Source organism: Cinclus cinclus, chromosome 6 (assembly GCF_963662255.1).
Source record: "Cinclus cinclus chromosome 6, bCinCin1.1, whole genome shotgun sequence".
NCBI classification, from domain to species: Eukaryota; Metazoa; Chordata; class Aves; order Passeriformes; family Cinclidae; genus Cinclus; species Cinclus cinclus.
In genome coordinates this window covers 60,751,477-60,770,592 of record NC_085051.1, presented here as the reverse complement: position 1 = coordinate 60,770,592, position 19,116 = coordinate 60,751,477, and the positions used below count along the sequence as shown (strand labels likewise).

The 19,116-nt window shown below is 50.8% G+C and overlaps 1 protein-coding gene across 1 annotated transcript; it reads left to right on the top strand.

The window, feature by feature from the left end:
* Nucleotides 1–1,511: 1,511 nt before the first annotated feature.
* Nucleotides 1,512–18,551, top strand: ATL1 (atlastin GTPase 1). The gene is made up of 13 exons (XM_062495037.1): nt 1,512–1,748; nt 2,541–2,675; nt 3,497–3,601; nt 3,817–3,867; nt 5,362–5,418; nt 8,382–8,474; nt 9,472–9,610; nt 10,864–10,991; nt 11,589–11,645; nt 12,254–12,325; nt 12,951–13,382; nt 14,877–14,891; nt 18,441–18,551. Exons 1-13 carry the CDS (start codon nt 1,716–1,718, stop codon nt 18,549–18,551), a joined length of 1,428 nt encoding a protein of 475 aa, XP_062351021.1. The 5' UTR covers nt 1,512–1,715.
* Nucleotides 18,552–19,116: the final 565 nt, after the last annotated feature.

Sequence of the window (19,116 nt, the reverse complement as noted above, 5' to 3'; positions counted from 1 at the left end):
AGTCTGGTGGAGAATTTGTGGTGGAGAATGCTTCTCACAGCATTTGGGACTTTTGTTTAGTTAAAAAACCTCCAAGCAATGGAAAGAAAAGATCTTTGTCTTTCAGCTGTGAGCAAAGAAAGCTCATAGTATATGTCCAAGAGCCACCAGAAATCCCCTGGCAACCAGGCTTAATGATCCCTGTACTTCCTTGTGGGACCTTAGGAAATCACAAAAGTGCTGCTGTTATTTAAAATATGGAGTTACTGCTGGAGGCTTCTTTAGAGAGAGGCCCAGAATGGGCAAATCCTATTCCTCTTGATATTTATAACTTCTCTTTTAGTGTGTTGCACACACAGTCCTTGTGCTTTGAAACAGCTCAAAACTGGGTCCCCAAGGTCAGGGGCTGAAACAGAGACTGAGGAGGTTTAGCTTGAGGCAAAACTTGGGAAAGTTACAGCGTGAGCCAGCAAACTGGGAAGTTTTTGTTGAAATGGGGGGGGGGGGGGGGGGGTGTGAAACTTTTCATCTCAGGCTCCTTTCCCTGCTGGCAAGGAGGGTTCACGTGGCTGTAGGTGAGCTGGCTGGTACATGAATCACCCTCAGCATCTCTTCCCTGTGCTGGAAAATTTGGAAAGACCAGGAAAGGAAAATTACTGGAGCTGGCCTCCTCTTTGCAAATCCCAGGGCTGCAGGTCTTAAAATGCATGTGGGTCCTGTGAGACCCTCCTGTGTGATCCCTCAGCAGCTCCACATGGAGCTTGGCCATTTCCAAGCAGGAAAGTGGGCAGTGCTTGTGCTTTGTGTGTGTTTTCCACCTGGGAGCAGGGAAGTGGCTTTTATCAGGATGGGCTTGTGTCTGCATGGCCTGATTCCTGCTGGGAATATCCTGGGGGATGCTGATGATGAGGCTGATGGCAGGAACAGCAGATTGCACTTGGAGCATCAGCTCAGGCTGCAGTTGGAGCAGGAATGTGTTGCTACAGGAACAGCAGTGGCACAGGATACACAAAGGCAGCATCCATGGATGGAGATGTGAGATCCTCGGACACCTCAGCTGGAGAGCTGCTTCTATTTTTGAGTCAGCCTTCAGGAAGGACCTGGGGGGGAGTGTCCAGAGGAGAGCACATCCCTAGATAATGTGGTAGAAGGGGTGATGAGAAGGCTTGGACTTTACTTTTCCAGCTGAGAAAGGGCTCAGGGAGGTGTGATGGCAGGCACTGTTTATGTAGGATTTTGCAGGGATCCGCTTTCCACGCAGGATAAAATCTACCAGATGTGTTTTGCCAAGGGAGATTCCAGCAGGGAATGCTCTGTGTGGAGCAGGGGGTCAGATGACCCCATGGAGTCTCCACTGGGATGTCTGAGGCCAGGTGCAGCAGATCTGCTCTGGATGATGCCATTTTGGGATGGATATTTGAGCGTTTGCATCTCTTACCACTCTGCCCAGCCCCGCTGTCGCTGTCTCCTCACTGTGCAGAGGAAGGCACCAAACCCTTCTCATTTTTCCTGCTCTCACAGGTAGTTTTGCAGACAAGACTTACGAGTGGAGCTCTGAGGAGGAGGAATCCGTGAGGAAGGCAGGGCCAGTGCAGGTCCTCATTGTCAAAGATGACCACTCCTTTGAGCTGGACGAAGCCGCCCTGAACCGCATCCTCCTCTCCGAGGCTGTCAGAGACAAGGAGGTCGTGGCTGTGTCCGTGGCTGGAGCTTTTAGGAAAGGAAAATCATTCCTGATGGACTTCATGCTGCGGTACATGTACAATAAGGTAAGGTGCAGCTCAGAGGGCCCTTCCCAGGGCCTGGTGTTCCTCCTTGCTCCCATGTGCTGCTCAGGGATGAGCTGGGCAGGACTTGGTGCTTTAGGAATGCTTAAGCTTCTCATGAGTGTAGGCTTCACAAAATAGAACAGAGCAGATCCTTCCCCGGGCAGAAGTTTCTTATGGGCTCTTCACTTTGGTCTGCTGCCCTGAATCACAGAATCACTTAGGGTGGAAAATTCCTCTAAGATCATTGAATCCAGCTGCTAACCCAGCATCACTTTATTCACCACTAAAGCGCATCCTCAGGTGTCATATCTGTGTCTTTTGAGCAATTCAATGAATGGGGACTCTACCACTGCCCAGGGCGGCCTGTTCCAATGTGTGAGCACCCTTCCAGCGAAAAAAAAAAATTAATATCTAAGCCAACCCTTCCCTGGTGTAGCTTCAGATTGTTTCCTCTTTTCCTGCTGCTTATTCCCTGGGAGCAGCCTGGGAGGCTGACCCCTTCTGTCAGGGAATTGTACAGAGCCAGAAGGTCCCCCCTGAGCCTCCTTTTCTCCAGGCTGAGCCCCTTTCCCAGCTCCCTCAGCCACTCCTGATGCTCCAGACCCTTCCCAGCTCCGTGCTCTTCTCTGCACTTTCTCCAGCCCCTCAGTGCCTTTGTTGTGAGGAGCCCAAGTCTGACCCCAGGATTTGAGGTGCCTTGACAGTAAAAGGAAGGAAAAACCTCCCTTATGGGGTTCTTAACCTCTTACCCTTTTTGACACCTCCAGCAACTCCTTCTGTTCCTCCCTGCAGGAAGCAGTGGACTGGGTTGGGGATTACAACGAGCCTCTGACTGGTTTCTCCTGGAGGGGCGGCTCTGAGCGGGAGACGACCGGGATTCAAATCTGGAGTGAGGTTTTCCTGGTGGACAAGCCCGATGGCACCAAGGTGTGTGTGTGTGTGTGTGTGTGTGTGTGTGTGTGTGTGTGTGTCTGTCTGTCTCTGTTGCTGGCAGCTCATTTTCCTCTTCCAGCTTTTGAGACTCTCCTGCCTTGTCTTAGGTGGCTGTGCAAGTTTAGGGAAGGTTTTAATTACCACGTCACTATTTTAGCATGGATGGGTTTAACAAAGCAAGGTGATGTGATGCCCAAGTGTCCCTGATATGTTCTCTAAGTGTCCCTTAGCTCTGATCATCCCAGTGTTTATCTCTGCACTATTCCCAGAAATCTTGAATCTCATGTCCTTGCAAACGACTTCTCTTTCCTAGAGCAGAAGTTGCAAAGTTGAGTTTCTTCATTCAGAGTCGTCGCAGTGGATTTGGAGCATCCTGCAAATTCCGCTGATAGCCAGGAATTTTTGTATTTATCTGCACTTCAACACAGAGCATGGCACCCAAATGACACTGAGTCATTCAGGGTGTGATTCCTAACTCTGGCTGAGTGTGTTTGTGTTTGGGAGCTGCAATTTGTGTTTGGTTTCTGGTGGAGACTCAGGCAGAGCCTCCTCTGCACTATCAGCATCTGTCTGAGAAGCAGAGCAGTTCCCCCACTGCCTTGCAGACATTAATTTTGCTGCCCATTGGAGTCACCCTGCTGCCAGGAGTGGCTGGGCATGAGCTTTTCCTTTGTCCCCCACCAGTGAAGAGGCTGAGGCAGAGGCAGTGAGACCCCAGCACAGTAACTCAGCTGGCATTCCCCCCGTGGCAGGTGAGGGTGGCTTTGCCTGGGTGTCAGTGCTGGGGGTGCTGACAGGAGCTCTGTGCCCCGCAGGTCGCCGTGCTGCTGATGGACACGCAGGGCACTTTTGACAGCCAGTCCACCCTAAGGGACTCAGCCACCGTGTTTGCCCTCAGCACCATGATCAGCTCCATCCAGGTAAGAAACCTCTGGGCTGGAGGAGTTCAGTCCCCAGGAACTGCAGAGCTTGTCAGGGCTGCCCTTCCTACCCTTTCTACCAGCACCAGCTGCGACCTTGCCCATGTCCCCATGGGGATGTTGTTGGTTTTAGCCACACCAAGCACATGTTAGCCCCAAGAACAGGCTGTTCTGATTGATCTGAAGTTGTTTTTTTTTTTTTTATTTAAATGCAGGTTTATAACTTGTCCCAGAATGTGCAGGAGGATGATCTGCAGCACTTGCAGGTAAGAGAAGCTTTGGGGTAACTTAATTGTGGCTACTTACAAGGGCCTGGAGTGACAGGGCCACAAGGAGTGGCTTCCACTCTTGGAGGGCAGAGTTACATGGAATATTGGGAAAGAATTTCTACCTGTGAGGCCCTGGCGTAGGTTTCCCAGAGAGGCTGTGGCTTCCTCATCCCTGGAAGTGTCCAAGGCCAGCTTGGACGAGGTTTAAAGCAACCTTGGATAGTGGAAGGTGTCCCTGCCCATGGCATGGGTTAGAACTGAGTGGGATTTCAGGTCCCTCCCAATCCAAACCCTCCTGGGATTTTATTATTTTATTCTGTGATTGTGAATTATCAGCCTGGATGTTGCCTTCTGCTACTGGCTCAGTACAGGCGACCCTCTAAGGCTGATTCCAGCCCTGACTGCTGAAGACAAGCAGCTGATGGGATTTTTGTGGCACAGGTGTCCTGCCCATTTCCTAGAATTACCTCCTGCTTTCTCTTCTGTTCAGCTGATTGCTTGGTTGATTAATTAGGTAGGTTTTTCTAGAAGCTTAAGGGAAGGAAAGAAAAGCAAAAGTCCACCTGAAAAAATCAGCATCTGAAGACTTCTGAATTATCTCGGTCCATAAATATTATTAACAATAACACTTCTTTAACACTGAATTTATTCAGTGTTGCTCTGATATTTCAGTTTGGATTTTAAACCATGACTGTTTAACAAGTTGACCCATTTTTAGGCATCTGTGAAACACATTATTGTGCCTTCAGTTAGAAATTGAAGTGCAGAGAGACTGGAGAGTCTTCAAGTCTTGCTGCTAAGGCTGATTTTAGAGTCTTTGCACAGCAGGGGTTTGCAGGGAAAGTACTTCTTTCTGAATTCATTTCCTCTCCTTCCTGGAGTGTTTAGAGGGAGCAGGGCTCCAGCAGCCCCCTGAAGCATGAGAAGTTTCTGGTTGGTATGAAACCAGCAGCAAGCAGCTGATGTGAGCCATTTTCCACAGATTTGGCAGCCAAAAGCTCCAGGCTGGGATCTCTCACATGAGAGCTCAGCAGGGTGATGGTTCCATAACAGCTCCCTGTGCCTCTGGGATGGGAGCTTGGAGCCCAGAGCCACTTTTTATCCAGCTCTGCACATGGTGGTGGTAGTCCCTAGTCATAAATGTCCTTTAATGCTTCAGAGAATCATAGAATTCCCTCCAGGGAGCTACAGGGATCATGAAATCCAGCTCCTGTCCCTGCACAGACACCCCAAGAATCCCACCCTGTGCACCCCTGGGAGGGTTGTCCAAACACTCCTGGAGCTCTGGCAGCCTCGGGGATGTCACCATTCCCTGGGGAGAGCCTGGGCAGTGCCCAGCACCCTCTGGGGGAAGAACCTTTCCCTGATTTCCACCTGAACTTCTCTGGCTCGGCTCCAGCCCTTCCCTGTGTCCTGTCCCTGTCACAGCCAGCAGAGCTCGGTGTCCTGCAGTGCCAAACTCGCTGTCCTGTTCTTTCCTTCTCCTTCCAGCTTTTCACCGAGTATGGCCGGCTGGCCATGGAGGAGACGTTCCAGAAGCCTTTCCAGGTGAGTCCAAAGCTCCTGGCCAGCTCAGGAGCTCTGGCTCTGTCTCAGAGCCCGTTGGCTTCACCACGAGGTGTCACTGCAGTTTGCAGGATGGGAAGAGATGGGCTCGGCTGCCTGGGGATCTCCTCAGCTGCTCCAAGGAAGGGCTTTGTGCTTCCTTGCTTCCAAATTCATCCAACATCCCCCTTTCTTTCCTCTCGGAACCCTTGCCCGTGCCAGGAGCTCTGCCCTGTCCTGCCAGGCTTGGGAAGCAGCTGGTTTTGCAGCAGGTGTAGTCAGGAACTCTGCCCAGCCTTTGTTCTGAGAGGTTTGAACTCACCTGCCCTGGGAATCCCTGCTCCTGGCAAAATGAAAGGATAAGGATTAGCAGAGCTGTGGGGAAACTCCACAGTTTTCCACAGTGTAAGTGTGGTTTTAACTTCAAATAAGGAACATCTGTTCATCCTTCTGCTCCCTAACTTCTGAAAAGCTGGTGTTAAAAAAAAGGGAGAGCATTGGACATTCACAGTAGGTGAGGTTGGTTCCTGTTTTTAAAGACAAAGGAGTGTTTTCATCAGGTTGGATGAGGATTTGTGAACTTCCTAAAGTAAAAACCAGCAGAGAGCAAAGCATACTGTAAAAATCCAAAAAGTAATTGTGAATGAATTACAGCAATTTTATATTTGCTTTCCCACATAAAAAGAGAATTGTTGTCCTGGAAGTACTAAGGGTGTCTGTGGTCAGGAAATGGAAATAAAATTAAAAGGTTAAAAATACTAAGAATGGACAATATGAGATTTTCAAGGTGTATTGGATTCTGCTGTGGGCAGGAGGCTGATAAATGGTAAAACTACAAATATATATGGTAGAAATACAGCAAAAAGCCAGACATTAAATAAATATTCCTGCTCCTTATTTCAGAACTGTGGGGATAATGTAGCCAAATATTCCAGTGAAACTGAGATACTTCCTACTCCATCAGTGAAAAAGAGGCTGTGAGGGGAAACTTAAACATGCTGAAATCATTAGGGCTGGATAATAGACTCTGATTTTCCCAAACACTGTAATTGCTGTCGAGTCACAGTTTGTGGATGGTGAGTCTTGTCAAACAATCCCATTATCAATTTTTGAAAGACCACAAGTTGGGTTGATAAAGGTAACTCTCACCATGATCCATCACCTTCTGTCAGCCTTATCTCTCCAGGATGCTGATTAAAAGCAAATGAAGTCAGCATTGTCTGGTTAAATCCATTGTTAATGGATTAAAAACTCATTAACTGATAGATGCCAGAGCACGCTGAACTAATTGTAACAGGGAATCATCATCCTTCAGAAGTGTTTCCTTGGGATCCCCCCAGGCTCTCTCTGATTCAGTGTCATCTTCATTAATGATCAGGGGAAAATCATCAAACGATGCTGGGAACCCTTGTGGCTGTGACAAATGTGGCAGAAGGGTCAGTGGTGCTGTGGCCAGGTGAGAAATGATCTCCTGTCCACATCCAGCATGAGCTGATTCCTGCAGAACATGTTTTTAAATGGGAAAGTATTGATTAGAAGGCAGGAAAAGTGAGGGTGGGGAGGCCCTGGCAGGGAAGTGTCCATCCCTGGAAGTGTCCCAGGCCAGGTTGGACAGGGCTTGGAGCAACCTGGGACAGTGGAAAGTGTCCCTGCCATGGCAGGAGTGGCACTGGATGAGCTTTAAGGTCCTTTCCAGCCCAAACCATCGTGGGATCCTGGCGTTCTCCAAGTGTGATGATGAACAAACTGCAGTGGCATTGATCCTGCTGGAAGGGAAGTGAGACTTGGCAGTGGAAAGTTGACATTTCCCTTTGTCTCCCTCCTCTCCTCGCTCTGAGGAGCCCTCACCAGAGGCTGGCCCTGAACCTGGGGCCTTCACAAAGGCAATGGTAAACACAGCCTGTCTGGAACAATTTTACTTCAGAAAAAAAAAAAAAATCCCAATTGAAGGCATGCATAATGAGTTTGTGGAAAAGTCCTAAACATGGACATGTGTCTTAAGCATCTCATGGTGTTTGAGAACAGCATGTCCTGTACCAGCTCACTGGGTGCAGTCACTGTGGCTTCTCCTGCAGTTCAAAAAGGCCAACTCACTGTCCTCTCCTTTTCTTTTTTTCAAACTTTTTCTGATGTTTTGTAGACGAGAAATAGCAGGAATATTTCCCCTCCCTCTGTTAGAGTTTTGTTCTAAACATAGATAAATTTTAGGGAAATTCCAATGAAATGGGTTCCACTTGCTGACCTGTTTATCCATGTGCATGAGAGGAATCCTGGCACCTCTGCCAGACCCTCCTGGGCTTTGGCATTCAGGACTTCTCCCTCCAAACCCATTATTTCCTACATGGGATGTTGGTCCCTTGTACAGAGGAGGCAGTGGAGACCTGATTTTTTTTCTGAAAACTTTCTTTTTTAAAGATTCAAACTTGACCGTTCTGGTATTTATTTATTTATTGCCCAGGAACTTTGAATGCCTCAATAAAGATTACAAAAGCCAATGATTTCTTATTCACCCTCATTCCTCTGCATCTGCTTCTCATTAAAAGTCTGTCTGGAAGGCTGCCCAGTAAAAAAGGCTGGAGAAATGAGCCTGTAGAACTCCCATAGGATGGAGCTAAATGTGGCTGGAATTAGGGAGCTTGCTGCCTTTTATCCTGGTTTGCAGCAATCCCTTTTCTTGGGCAGTTTAGATGACTGATGTTGTTCTCTCAGTCAGGAACTCAAACTGGTGCAGCAGTTTGGGGGGTGCTCCCCCTTTTCCTTGTGGGAGAGTGGAGTGATCTCAGTCCCTTCACACAGGGACCTCTGATTTCCACCACGAAAGGTGGGAGGTGCTGCTGGAGCTGGGAAAAGACTCAGGGCCAGGTTTTGGTGTGGTGGGAAATGAGGGTGAGAGTGCAGAGGTTGCTCAGCTGCTGCTCTGGGCTCTGAGCTGCAGGTCACTGACCCCACTGTTGTGTCTTTTCCAGTCCCTTATATTCCTTGTTCGTGACTGGAGCTTCCCTTATGAATTTTCCTATGGATCTGATGGTGGTGCAAGATTTTTGGAGAAGAGGCTGAAGGTATGTTTTGTCTGCTCTTGGTTCTGGAGAACCACTAGAACAGTGGAAGTGTCTCTGCATGTGGCAGGGTGTGGAACTGGATGATCTTTAAGGTCTTTTCCAGCTAATCCACTCTGTGATTCCATGATTTTCCTGTTCAGCTGGGTGGCCTCAGCACTGGATGTCAGGTGTGAGCTGCAGTGCTGGTTATGGTCACACTCAGTGCATTAAATTCACAGAGGAGGCATTTGGGAAGGGTGGATTTCCTTGCCATGTTGAGGCTTCTGCCCAAGCCCAGCTCCCTGGGACTCTCTGGGAGAGTGGACAGCAATGGGAGTCATCAGATTCCCAAGAAGAGTGGGAATAATGCTTTAGTAATTAGGGAGTTGTACAATAAAAATGATCAGCAAGGACTGCTTGGTATCAGTCAGGAAATGCATGGGTGATCTGGTAGTGGAGAGACCTAATTAAATGGGAGATGAGGAATGCCCCAGTGGGAAATCCCAAATGTTTTTTTTACTCCAGTCATCCATAGACATGTGAGTTTTCCAAATGATAATAACATGCTCCAGGGCACGTGGTCAGAGATATTCCAGTTCCTTCTCTTTGTCCTCATGCCTCTGGAATCTTCTGTGTTTGTTTCCCCCACTGTAAGCAGCCACAGTGTGGAGTATTCTGTGCTCCTGCCAGCTTTATCCCATTATTCCTATCAGAAGGAAACTCGCTGCCCCTAAACTGTGGGAATTAGAAGGGCAGCACCAAGCTCTTCTCTCTGGTGACCACTGACAGAACCTGAGAGAACAGCTGGAGCTGTGCCAGGGGAGGTTTGGGATGGATTTCAGGAGAGGTTCTTCCCCCAGAGGGTGCTGGTGACGTTCCCAAGGCTCCCAGAGCTCCAGGAGTGTTTGGAACCCACTCCCAGGGATGCCCAGGGTGGGATTGCTGGCCAGGAGCTGCACTCCATGATCTTTGTGGGCACTTCCAACTCGGGATATTCTGTGATTCACTGTCTCCACAGGTGTCAGGCAATCAGCATGAAGAGCTGCAGAATGTCAGGAAGCACATCCATTCCTGCTTCACCAAAATCTCCTGCTTCCTCTTACCTCACCCCGGCCTCAAAGTCGCCACCAACCCCAATTTCGATGGAAAACTGAAAGGTACAAAGGCAAAGCTCTGGTTTCTACCCTGATTCTTTAAAAACCCTGGCAGACTATCCTGCTTGTTCCTGAAACCCCCATGAGTATTTTCCATGAAAAAACTGGGAGAGGAGTTGGATCCTCCTCCCAGTGATGTTCACACCCCCGTGTGCTTCTTCCCAGTGCAGCAGACAGACGTGGAGTGAGAAAAGATGTGGGAGGCTGACAAGGCTGAGAGCTGCTGGCAATACCCAGGACTCTGATAGGAAAACTAGGAAGGGCAGGAATGAGACTGGATATTGTGGTGTTAAGCCTGCAGTAAATTCCTGTGCCTCCACTGCATAGGCAGAGCCTGGTTGCTGCAAGGCTGGTGCTTGTGGTGGTTGGAAGGCTGGTTCCACAAGCTCTCAGAATGTTATTTCACTTTGAAAAGCTTTCCAGGGGATACTTAATCTGCCTGATTTATCTGATTGGTGGTTTCCCTACAGGGCAGGTTTGGTTCAGCAGGTTAAAAAAAGGGAGAAGGAGAAAAGAGCTGTGGTGAGATTCTCCACCCTCAAAGGAGCCAGATGCTGGGGATATTTTTAGATGTTTGTTGTGAACTCCTCACCAGCATGGCTGGTTCCAGGCTGCTGCAATCTTAGCAATAAAGTGGACTATTAGCTACTTAAAATAAATTAGCAGGCAAAGATGTGAGTTTTTGCCTGGTTTTGGCTGGCTCAGACTTGCTCTGCTGGCAAACTCCACACTAAGGAGGAAGGACAGCAAGGCAGCAGGATAGAGATGTGCTGGTGGAAACTGAGCTGATCCCTGGAGCTCCCCCTTAATCTCAGGTGCTGAGGAGTATGGAACAAGTGCTGTGTGCAGACAGGAGCTGTCAGCAGCTTCTTGACACAATTTTCTTGTTGCCTCAGAGCTGTACTCATCTTTTTATGCTCTGATGGAAGAAGCGTGGGGGATCTTCGCTGCTCTCTATACCTTCCACATTCCTGGCTGTTGCATTGGTTTTATTCTGCCTTCAGTCCTACATAGTTGAATGTAATGGAAACACCAGAAGTTCCACTCTGTGCATCCCTGAGAGCTTTGTCCAGATCCTCCTGGAGCTCTGGGCAGCCTTGGGGCTGTGACCATTCCCTGTGGAGCCTGTTCCTTCCACCCTCTGGGGGAAGAACCTTCCATGGCAAGGGATTGGAACATGATGGACATTTAATGTCCCTTCCAGCCCAAACGATTCTGGGACTCTGTGATGCCTCTTTTTACTTTTGTTTTTCCAGAAATAGATGATGAGTTCATCAAGAACTTGAAGATTTTGATTCCTTGGCTTCTTAGTCCTGAAAACCTGGACGTTAAGGAGATCAATGGAAACCATATCACCTGTCGAGGCCTTGTGGAGTATTTTAAGGTATTTGTTTAAGAGAAAGTGGATTTATTCCTTTGTGGAATTGTGCTGTAGCTAAAGGGGAAAGCAGCAGCAGGCAGGGCAGCACTAACAGTCCTGACTCTCTGCAGCAGAGGGCAAACACCTCATGGTCGTGTGTCTGACCACACAATGAGAGGAGCTCAAAAAGTGGGAGGAGCTGTTTTCCTTCCCTGGAGAATTGAGGGCTAGAGGGGGAAAAGCTGAGGGCTGTATTCCAATTGCCTTGGGAAAAAGCTTATTTTTGTTGTCATGGCTACTGGGACATTTCCATGCGAGACATTGGTGAGTAATTCTCCCCACCTACACTCCAGGGCTACCTTGGCTCCTTCCCCTTCAGGGAAAGGACAGAGGTAGGTGCAGATCCTTTGGGAGGGATACTGGGAGTGAGTGGAGGAGGGACAGCCTCCAGTGACTGACCCAGGCCACCCAAGGAGTGGCATTTTCTGACCAAAGCCATCTTGTGCTGGAGCATCCTCCTCTTCCCTGCTTCTAAATGCTCTCTGGAGCTGGGTGGGGGTGGTTGGTGTTGTTCCTGTGTGCTGCATTCCACGTGATTCCCTTTTCCCTGCTCTTTTCCAGGCCTACATAAAGATCTACCAAGGGGAAGAGTTGCCACACCCCAAGTCAATGCTGCAGGTGAGTGGGAGCTCTGGGAATTCCTGCCCTGGGATTGCCATTAATTCCCAAGAGTTGGCAGAGGTGTCCAGCCAGTGCAGCACAGTGGCTCTGCTGTGACTTTATTCCAAATGCCTCAGTGGAACCACCCAAGGAACAGGACTTTGGAAAGCATTTGGCATCAGGAGCCTGACATGGCTGAGGAATCCCACCTGGGATGGACTGTGGGGAATTGCTGGCTGCACACAGCAGCAGCCAGCTCAGCTGGAATGATTCCCTGCAGGTGAATGACATCCTTGGGACCACACAAGGAGGTGACACATGGGAATTGGCTTCCAGGGGTTGCAGCTGGAGCTGTTTACTTGTGGCTGAGCCTTTTATCTCTTTCCTTGCTGGTTCCCACAGCTGAAGCCAAAGTTTTTGTAGCTCTGGCTTGGAGGGTAGGAATCCTCTCTTCATGCAAGCTTTTGCATGTGTAAATATGGGATGAGCTTATTTGGGATCATTTGGAGGCTGGGAGAGCCCCTTGGCTAATTCTGGGTGCCACACACATGTCCTGCCTGTGTCCACTTGCACAATTTAACCCTGTCCTTCTGCACCTCAATTTTGTGCCCCTTTTGTCCTTACAGGCCACAGCAGAAGCCAACAATTTAGCAGCAGTTGCCACTGCCAAAGACACCTACAGCAAGAAGATGGAAGAGGTGGGTGGTGCTGAGCATGTCCCTTCCTGTCCCCTCATGTCTCCAGGCTCTCCTGCCATAGATTAATGCAATCCCTGAATGGTTTGGGTTGGAAGGAACTTAAAAATCATCCAGTCCCACCCCCTGCCACAGGCAGATACACCTTCCACTGTCCCAGGCTGCTCCAAGCCCTGTCCAGCCTGGCCTTGGACACTTCCAGGGATCCAGGGGCAGCCACAGCTGCTCTGGGCACCCTGTGCCAGGACCTGCCCATCCTCAGAGCCAGGAATTCCTTCCCAAACCCTAACCCCTAATCCCTAACCCTAATTTCAGATTTCCCTGTGTCAGGCGTGGCATTTCAGCGATGATTTCCCTGTTTCAGGGGTGATTTCCCTGTGCCAGGAGTGACATTTCAGGAGTGATTTCCATGTAGGAGGAGTGTCCTTTCAGAAGTGATCACCCCATGTCAGGGATGATTTCCCTGTTCCAGGAGTGCCCTTTCAGTAGTCATTTCCCCCTGTCCACAGTGATTTCCCTGTGTCACCAGTGATCTCCCTGTGTCAGAGATGATCTCCCCCTGTCACCAGTGATCTCCCTGTGTCACCAGTGCCATTCCAGCAGCTCTCTCCCCATGTTTCCCCTGCAGGTGTGTGGAGGGGACAAGCCCTTCCTGGCTCCCAGCGACCTGCAGGCCAAGCACACGGAGCTCAAGGACGAGGCCGTGCGGCTTTTCCGCGGCGTCAAGAAGATGGGAGGGGAGGAGTTCAGCAGGCGTTACCTGCAGCAGCTGGAGGCTGAGATTGATGAGCTCTACATCCAGTACATCAAACACAACGACAGCAAGAACATCTTCCACGCTGCCCGCACCCCGGCCACGCTCTTCGTCGTCATCTTCATCACCTACGTCCTGGCCGGCGTCACCGGCTTCATTGGCTTGGACATCATAGCCAGCCTCTGCAACATGATTCTGGGCTTGACACTTATCACACTCTGTACCTGGGCTTATATCAGATACTCTGGGGAGTACAGAGAGCTGGGAGCAGTTATAGACCAAGTGGCTGCAGCCTTGTGGGACCAGGTAGGATAAAGAGTTTTTGATTTCACAAAAAACATCCTCCCTGCACCCCACCGGGTGGGCTTTTTGTTTAAGCATTGAGTTTCCTGGGGATTTTCCTCCCCCTTTGAGATGGTTTTTGGGTTTTAGGGTTGTCATATCCAGCTGCTTGTGCTGTGATCAGTGCAGGGACACCTTTTCAGTTTTTATTGAAGTTTTAATCCATTCCTTAGAACTTACAGATGGGGAGAGGAGGGACAGAGGAATTGTTTGCAGATCAGTTTGTGGAGTTTGTTGTAATGGGGAGGTGAGCAAGGCTGGAGCTGTGTCCCTGAGCCTCCAGTTCCTGTCCAGTGTGGAAAACAAGCTGTGTAGATCTGAGAAAACTCCCAGCAAGCTCTTTTGTTCTGCCTTTTTCTTGTCTTACCCGTCACCAGATGTGAGTTTGTGGAGCCTTGTGGGAATGGGCAGCTCTGCCAGGGATCCCCTGGGGAGGATCCTGGTGTGTGTGCTTGGTGTGTGCATGGCTGTGGCTGTTAAAGAGGAACAGCCATTGCTCTCCCTTGGTTCAGGGCAGGATTTTGGCTCTCCCAGCTCTGCCAGAGGTCGAGGCCAGATCTTGGCTCTGCCTGTTTAGGCACCAGACCCTGATTTCCCATTGCAGCCTTTCCCTTTCCACTACAGAAAAGGGAAAGCCCAGCACAGGGACTCCCCCTGAGCCCTGCACTCCATCCAGAGGTACAGTCCGTGTGCCCAGAGAGCCAAAAGGATACAGTGCCCTCCTGCCCTTCCCACAGCAGAGCTGGACAAGCTCATCCCTCAGGAGCCATCCCAGCTCTGGTTTCTGGCAGAAGGGCCCTTCTCCTCCCCTGCTTTTCCTCCATCTGAGGTTTTCATGGAGAGCAAGCACATTCCCCTGCTTCCCTGTGCTGACCATGCAGCTTTGGGGAAAATAAAGGCAGCATTTACTGATGTTCCTTCATTCCAGAGCTGGGCAGTGGTGCTGCTCAGCAGAGAGCACATCCATCCTGTCCCCAGCACCTGAGCAACCCCAGTAAATCCCCCTGCAGTGGCTTTTCAGGAGCCTATGGGATGTGCTGGAATATTTAAGCCCATCCCAGTGCAGGAAGCAATGGGTGCTCAGCAAGAACAGGACACAGGCAGCAGGAAGCCAGAGGTGCTGCCCACTTGCAACATGTCCAGCTGGGGGAAAATAAAGAGGGTAAAGTGCTTGGAGCTGTTCCTGGCATCCACAGGCCCCCGTGGCTTTCCAAGCAGAGGGAAAGTTCTCCCAGGAAGGATTTGTGGCAGAGGGGAGGTGCTGGGCTGGGTGATTCTGCCCAGCATGAACCAGGGGCTCTGTCCCATGGGAGTGGGACCAGGTGAAGGAGGGATGGATGGAGCAGGGGAGGGGTCCTGCAAGAGGGAACCACCCCAGGGATGAGCTCCCATGGACACTGAGGTACACAGAGCTGTTTCTTTCTCTTTCTGTCTCCCCTTTGCCAATGCCTCTCCCAGGGAAGCACCAATGAGGTAAGTGGCTCTTGTTCTCCGCATGCTGCCGGGGCCAGCCAGGCCCTGGGCTCCTGGGAAAACATCTTGGCCCCAAAAACACTTTTGGGCTGGGGGAGGATGGAAGTCACGAGGGCTCTGGCTGTTCCCTGGGTTCCAGATGCCTGGGGAAGGGTGTGGGTTTGGGCACTGTGCTCCAGGAGCCAAGTAGGAGAGAGATTTGATTGGGGAATGTCAGGATGTGATGGGAATTTTCATCTTTGTCCCATCAGTTCTGTTTGGGGATTTTCCTGTTGTGACAGGAGGTCAAACTCAAAACCCAGATTGTTTCGGAGCACCAACTCTGCAGGTGCAGGCAGGGACAGCTGAGGAGCCCCCATGCCTGGCCAGGCCTCTCTGTGCTGCTGGAATTGTTTTTTTGGAAAAAACCACCCCATGTTGGATTAAGCCAAATGCAGAGCCCAGGAGGCACAGTTCATCCCCCAGCACCTCCCTGGGCAGCACATGGAACACAATCCTGCTCTCCCAGCTTGGCAGAGGAGCTGCTCTGAGGGTAAATGGTCCCTGTACAGACATTCCAAGAGCAGGAAAACCTGGATGAGAGAGGGAGATTCTGCCCCTCTGCCCCACTCAGGTGAGACTCCACCTGCAGAGCTGCCTCCAGCCCTGGGCTCCAGCATCAGAACAACTTGGAGCTGCTGGAACAAGTCCAAAGGAGCAACGAAAATGCTCTGAGGGCTGGAGCCCCTCTGCTCTGGAGCCAGGCTGGGAAAGCTGGGAATGTTCACCTGCAGAGGAGAAGGATCCAGGGAGAGCTCAGAGCCCCTTGCAGGGCCTAAAGGAGCTCCAGGAGAGGGACTGGGGACAAGGGATGGAGGGACAGGACACAGGGAATGGCTTCCACTGCCAGAGGGCAGGGATGGATGGGATATTGGGAATTGGGAATTCCTGGCTGGGATGGAATTCCCAAAGCAGCTGTGGCTGCCCCTGGATCCCTGGAAATGTCCAAGGCCAGGTTGGACACAGGCTTGGAGCAGCCTGGGAAAGCCAAATGTGTCCCTGCTTATTCCAGGGGGATTGGAACTAAACATCTTTAGAGGTCCCTTCCAAGCCCATCCATTCTGGGGTTCTGATTTATGATCACAGCCACAGCAGCTCTTGGTGTGCCCAGCTCCCTGTGCCCCTCCTGCCCAGCCCTGCAGGATCCCAGGGTGAGCTCCTGGAATGTTCCTTGGCCAAAGCCTCACCAGGATCTGATTAAACCAAAAAAAGACAAATTTTCTGCACGTGGACATTATTTATTCCAGCTCTGTATCCAAGTGCTTCCCCAGGCTGGCCCAAGTGTGGCACGAGACATTTCCATGTTTTCCTGTGTCACCAAAGGCCCCAGCTGCCAGTGCCACCTCCTGAACCAGTGAGTTCTGTGGGGAGTTCCTTTAGAAGAAATTCCAGCTGTTAAAACCATCCCAACCCATCCCTCCTCCCTCCCAGCAGCCAGGCTGGCTCTTTGGTACCTGTGGGTGAATAAACCCAGGCTTGTAAAAATCAGCTTTGTAGGACTGGTTTGGCATCTGAAAACCCTCTAAAATAACACAAAATACTGCAAGGTCGCCTAGATGGGGCTTGAAGGTGAATTTTCAAGAAAGACAAGCAGAGAAGCTGTGTGAAGTCTCCTCTGCCTGTCCACTGTTCCCAGACAATCCCAAAACACTCCTTCTGTTCCCAAAATCCCACTTGGGATGTGATCAGCATCCTGTTGGACACCTCTGGAGACATCTCATCCCTCACCCTCCTCCTCCTCGCCACCCCTTCAGCCTCTCCTGCTTCATTCTCCCCCTGAGCACAGGAGGAACTCATCACCCTGTCAGTGTGTGGGTTCCTGCTGGTCAGGTGCCTCTTCCCACCCCTTCCACAGCTAATCCTGGCTTAGCAGGAACTCATGGGATCTGGGTTGGTTTTTCGTCCGTTTGGAACAGGGAATGTCAGAGCCATGATGGCCACACCAAATCCTCTGCAGCCAGAGCTGTGTCCTGGCACCTCCTGTGCCATTTGCTCTGGGATGAAGGTGGGGAAGAGGCAGGGAGGGACATGAGGGGTGTCACTCACCTGTCACCCCCGTGGGACCAGAGCCTGGTCCCAGCCCTGGGGGTGCTGTGCCATCGGGTCCATGTGGGAAATTCAGCCCTGCAGCTGCTCCTGCCTGTTCTGAGCCTGCCCTGGCTCCAGGACAAATGGAAAATGGTAAAATCAGAAGGAAAAAATCCACATCATGGGGACAATGACCTGTCCCACCCACAGCCCTCGGGCTGATGCAATTATGGATCTCCCTGGGGGGGGCGCGTAAAGCAAATGCTGAGGCTGCAGGAATCAAAACTCAGTGTGTGAAACGTGCAGGGAAAAACAACAACCCCCAAATGCCTCTCTCAGAGTCCAAACGAATGATTTAATACAGCTCAAGGGGGATGAGGTGCTTGAAAAATTGGAATTGTAGAGTCACAGAATCTCCTGAGTGGGAAAGGACCCGCAGGGATTGTCCAGTCCCACTCCTGTCCCTGCCCAGACACCCCAACAATCCCACCCGTGCACCCCTGGGGGTGTTGTCCACTCCTGGAGCTCTGGCAGCCTCGGGAATGTCACCATTCCCTGGGGAGAGCCTGGGCAGTGCCCAGCACCCTCTGGGGCAAGAACCTTTCCTGAAATCCAACCTAAACCCCTCTGGGCACAGCTGCAGCCATTCCTGGATCCTGAACCTGAGCTGGAGCCCTTTGTGTGTTGGACACTTGACCCAACTGTGCTGAACATGCAGAGGATTGGGATTCCCTGGCATGGGGATTCCCTGGGATGGAGATTCCCTGTGTTTGGGATTCCCTGGGATCAGGATTCCTTAGCTTTGGGATTCTCTAGGTTTGGGATTCCATAGGATCGGTTTTCCCTAGGTTTGGGATTCACTGGCATAGGTATTCCCTAGGATGGGGATTCTCTAGGATTGTGATTCCCTAGGTTTGGGATTCCCTGGGTTTGGGATTTTCTGGGATTGTGATTCCCTAGGTTTGGGATTCCCTGTGTTTGGGAATCTCTGGGATTGTGATTCCCTAGGTTTGGGAATCTCTGGGATTGTGATTCTGTAGGTTTGGGATTCTCTGGGATGGGGATTCCCTGTGTTTGGGATTTTCTGGGATTGTGATTCCCTAGGTTTGGTATTCCCTAGGTTTGGGAATCTCTGGGATTGTGATTTCCTAGGTTTGGGAATCTCTGGGATTGGGATTCCCTGGGATGGGGATTCCCTGGGTTTGGGATTCCCTGGGTTTGGGATTTTCTGGGATTGTGATTCCCTAGGTTTGGGATTCCCTGTGTTTGGGAATCTCTGGGATTGTGATTCTCTGGGATTGTGATTCCCTAGGTTTGGGAATCTCTGGGATTGGGATTCCCTGGGATGGGGATTCCCTGGGTTTGGGATTCCCCGGAGTGGGGATTCCCCGGGTTCAGGGTTCCCCGGGATCAGAATTCCCAGGGTTCAGGGTTCCCCGGGCTGGGGAGGTGCCGTCAGTGACCGTGTGTCTGTCCCCGCAGGCCTTGTACAAGCTGTACAGCGCTGCCGCCACCCACAGACACCTGTACCACCACGCCTTCCCCGCGCCGCCCGCCGAGCCCGCCGAGGGCTCCGACAGGAAGAAGGTGTAGGAGGGAAGGAAGGACGGACGGACGGACGGACGGATCCGTGCTGGGCACGGGGAGCGCTCCCGCGGGGCTCGGCCGGCACGGATGTGTCCCGTCCCTGTGTACATACGGCACTGCCGCAGCCCAGAGCTTTGGTTTGTCATAGCCAGCGACCCCCAGCTCATTTATGAAGCCTTATTCCCCCCTTTAGTCACCACCGAGGAAACGATAATTTACGTGATACCACGACTAAAAAGGCAGAAGCTTACCCAAAAGCCAATTTGTTTCAGGTACTTGAAGAAGTTATAACATGTAACCACGTTTGTTTGTTTTTTTTTTCCCCCCCTTCGTTTAACTGTTCAATTACATAAACGTAATTAAAATGTATTAACTTGCTTTATCGGACACTGTAAGGGCACTTCTGCTATGGTCTGTGAAGGGTGCTGTGAGGAACGCGGCCGTTTCTGTTTGTCTGCACAAAGTGTCACTTTGTAGCTGTGCTGGAGGAACTTTCACTGTATTCCTGTACATATTTATCCATGATAGTGCATAGGACGTGTGGTACAGTTCTATTCTTTTATTGTCAGGA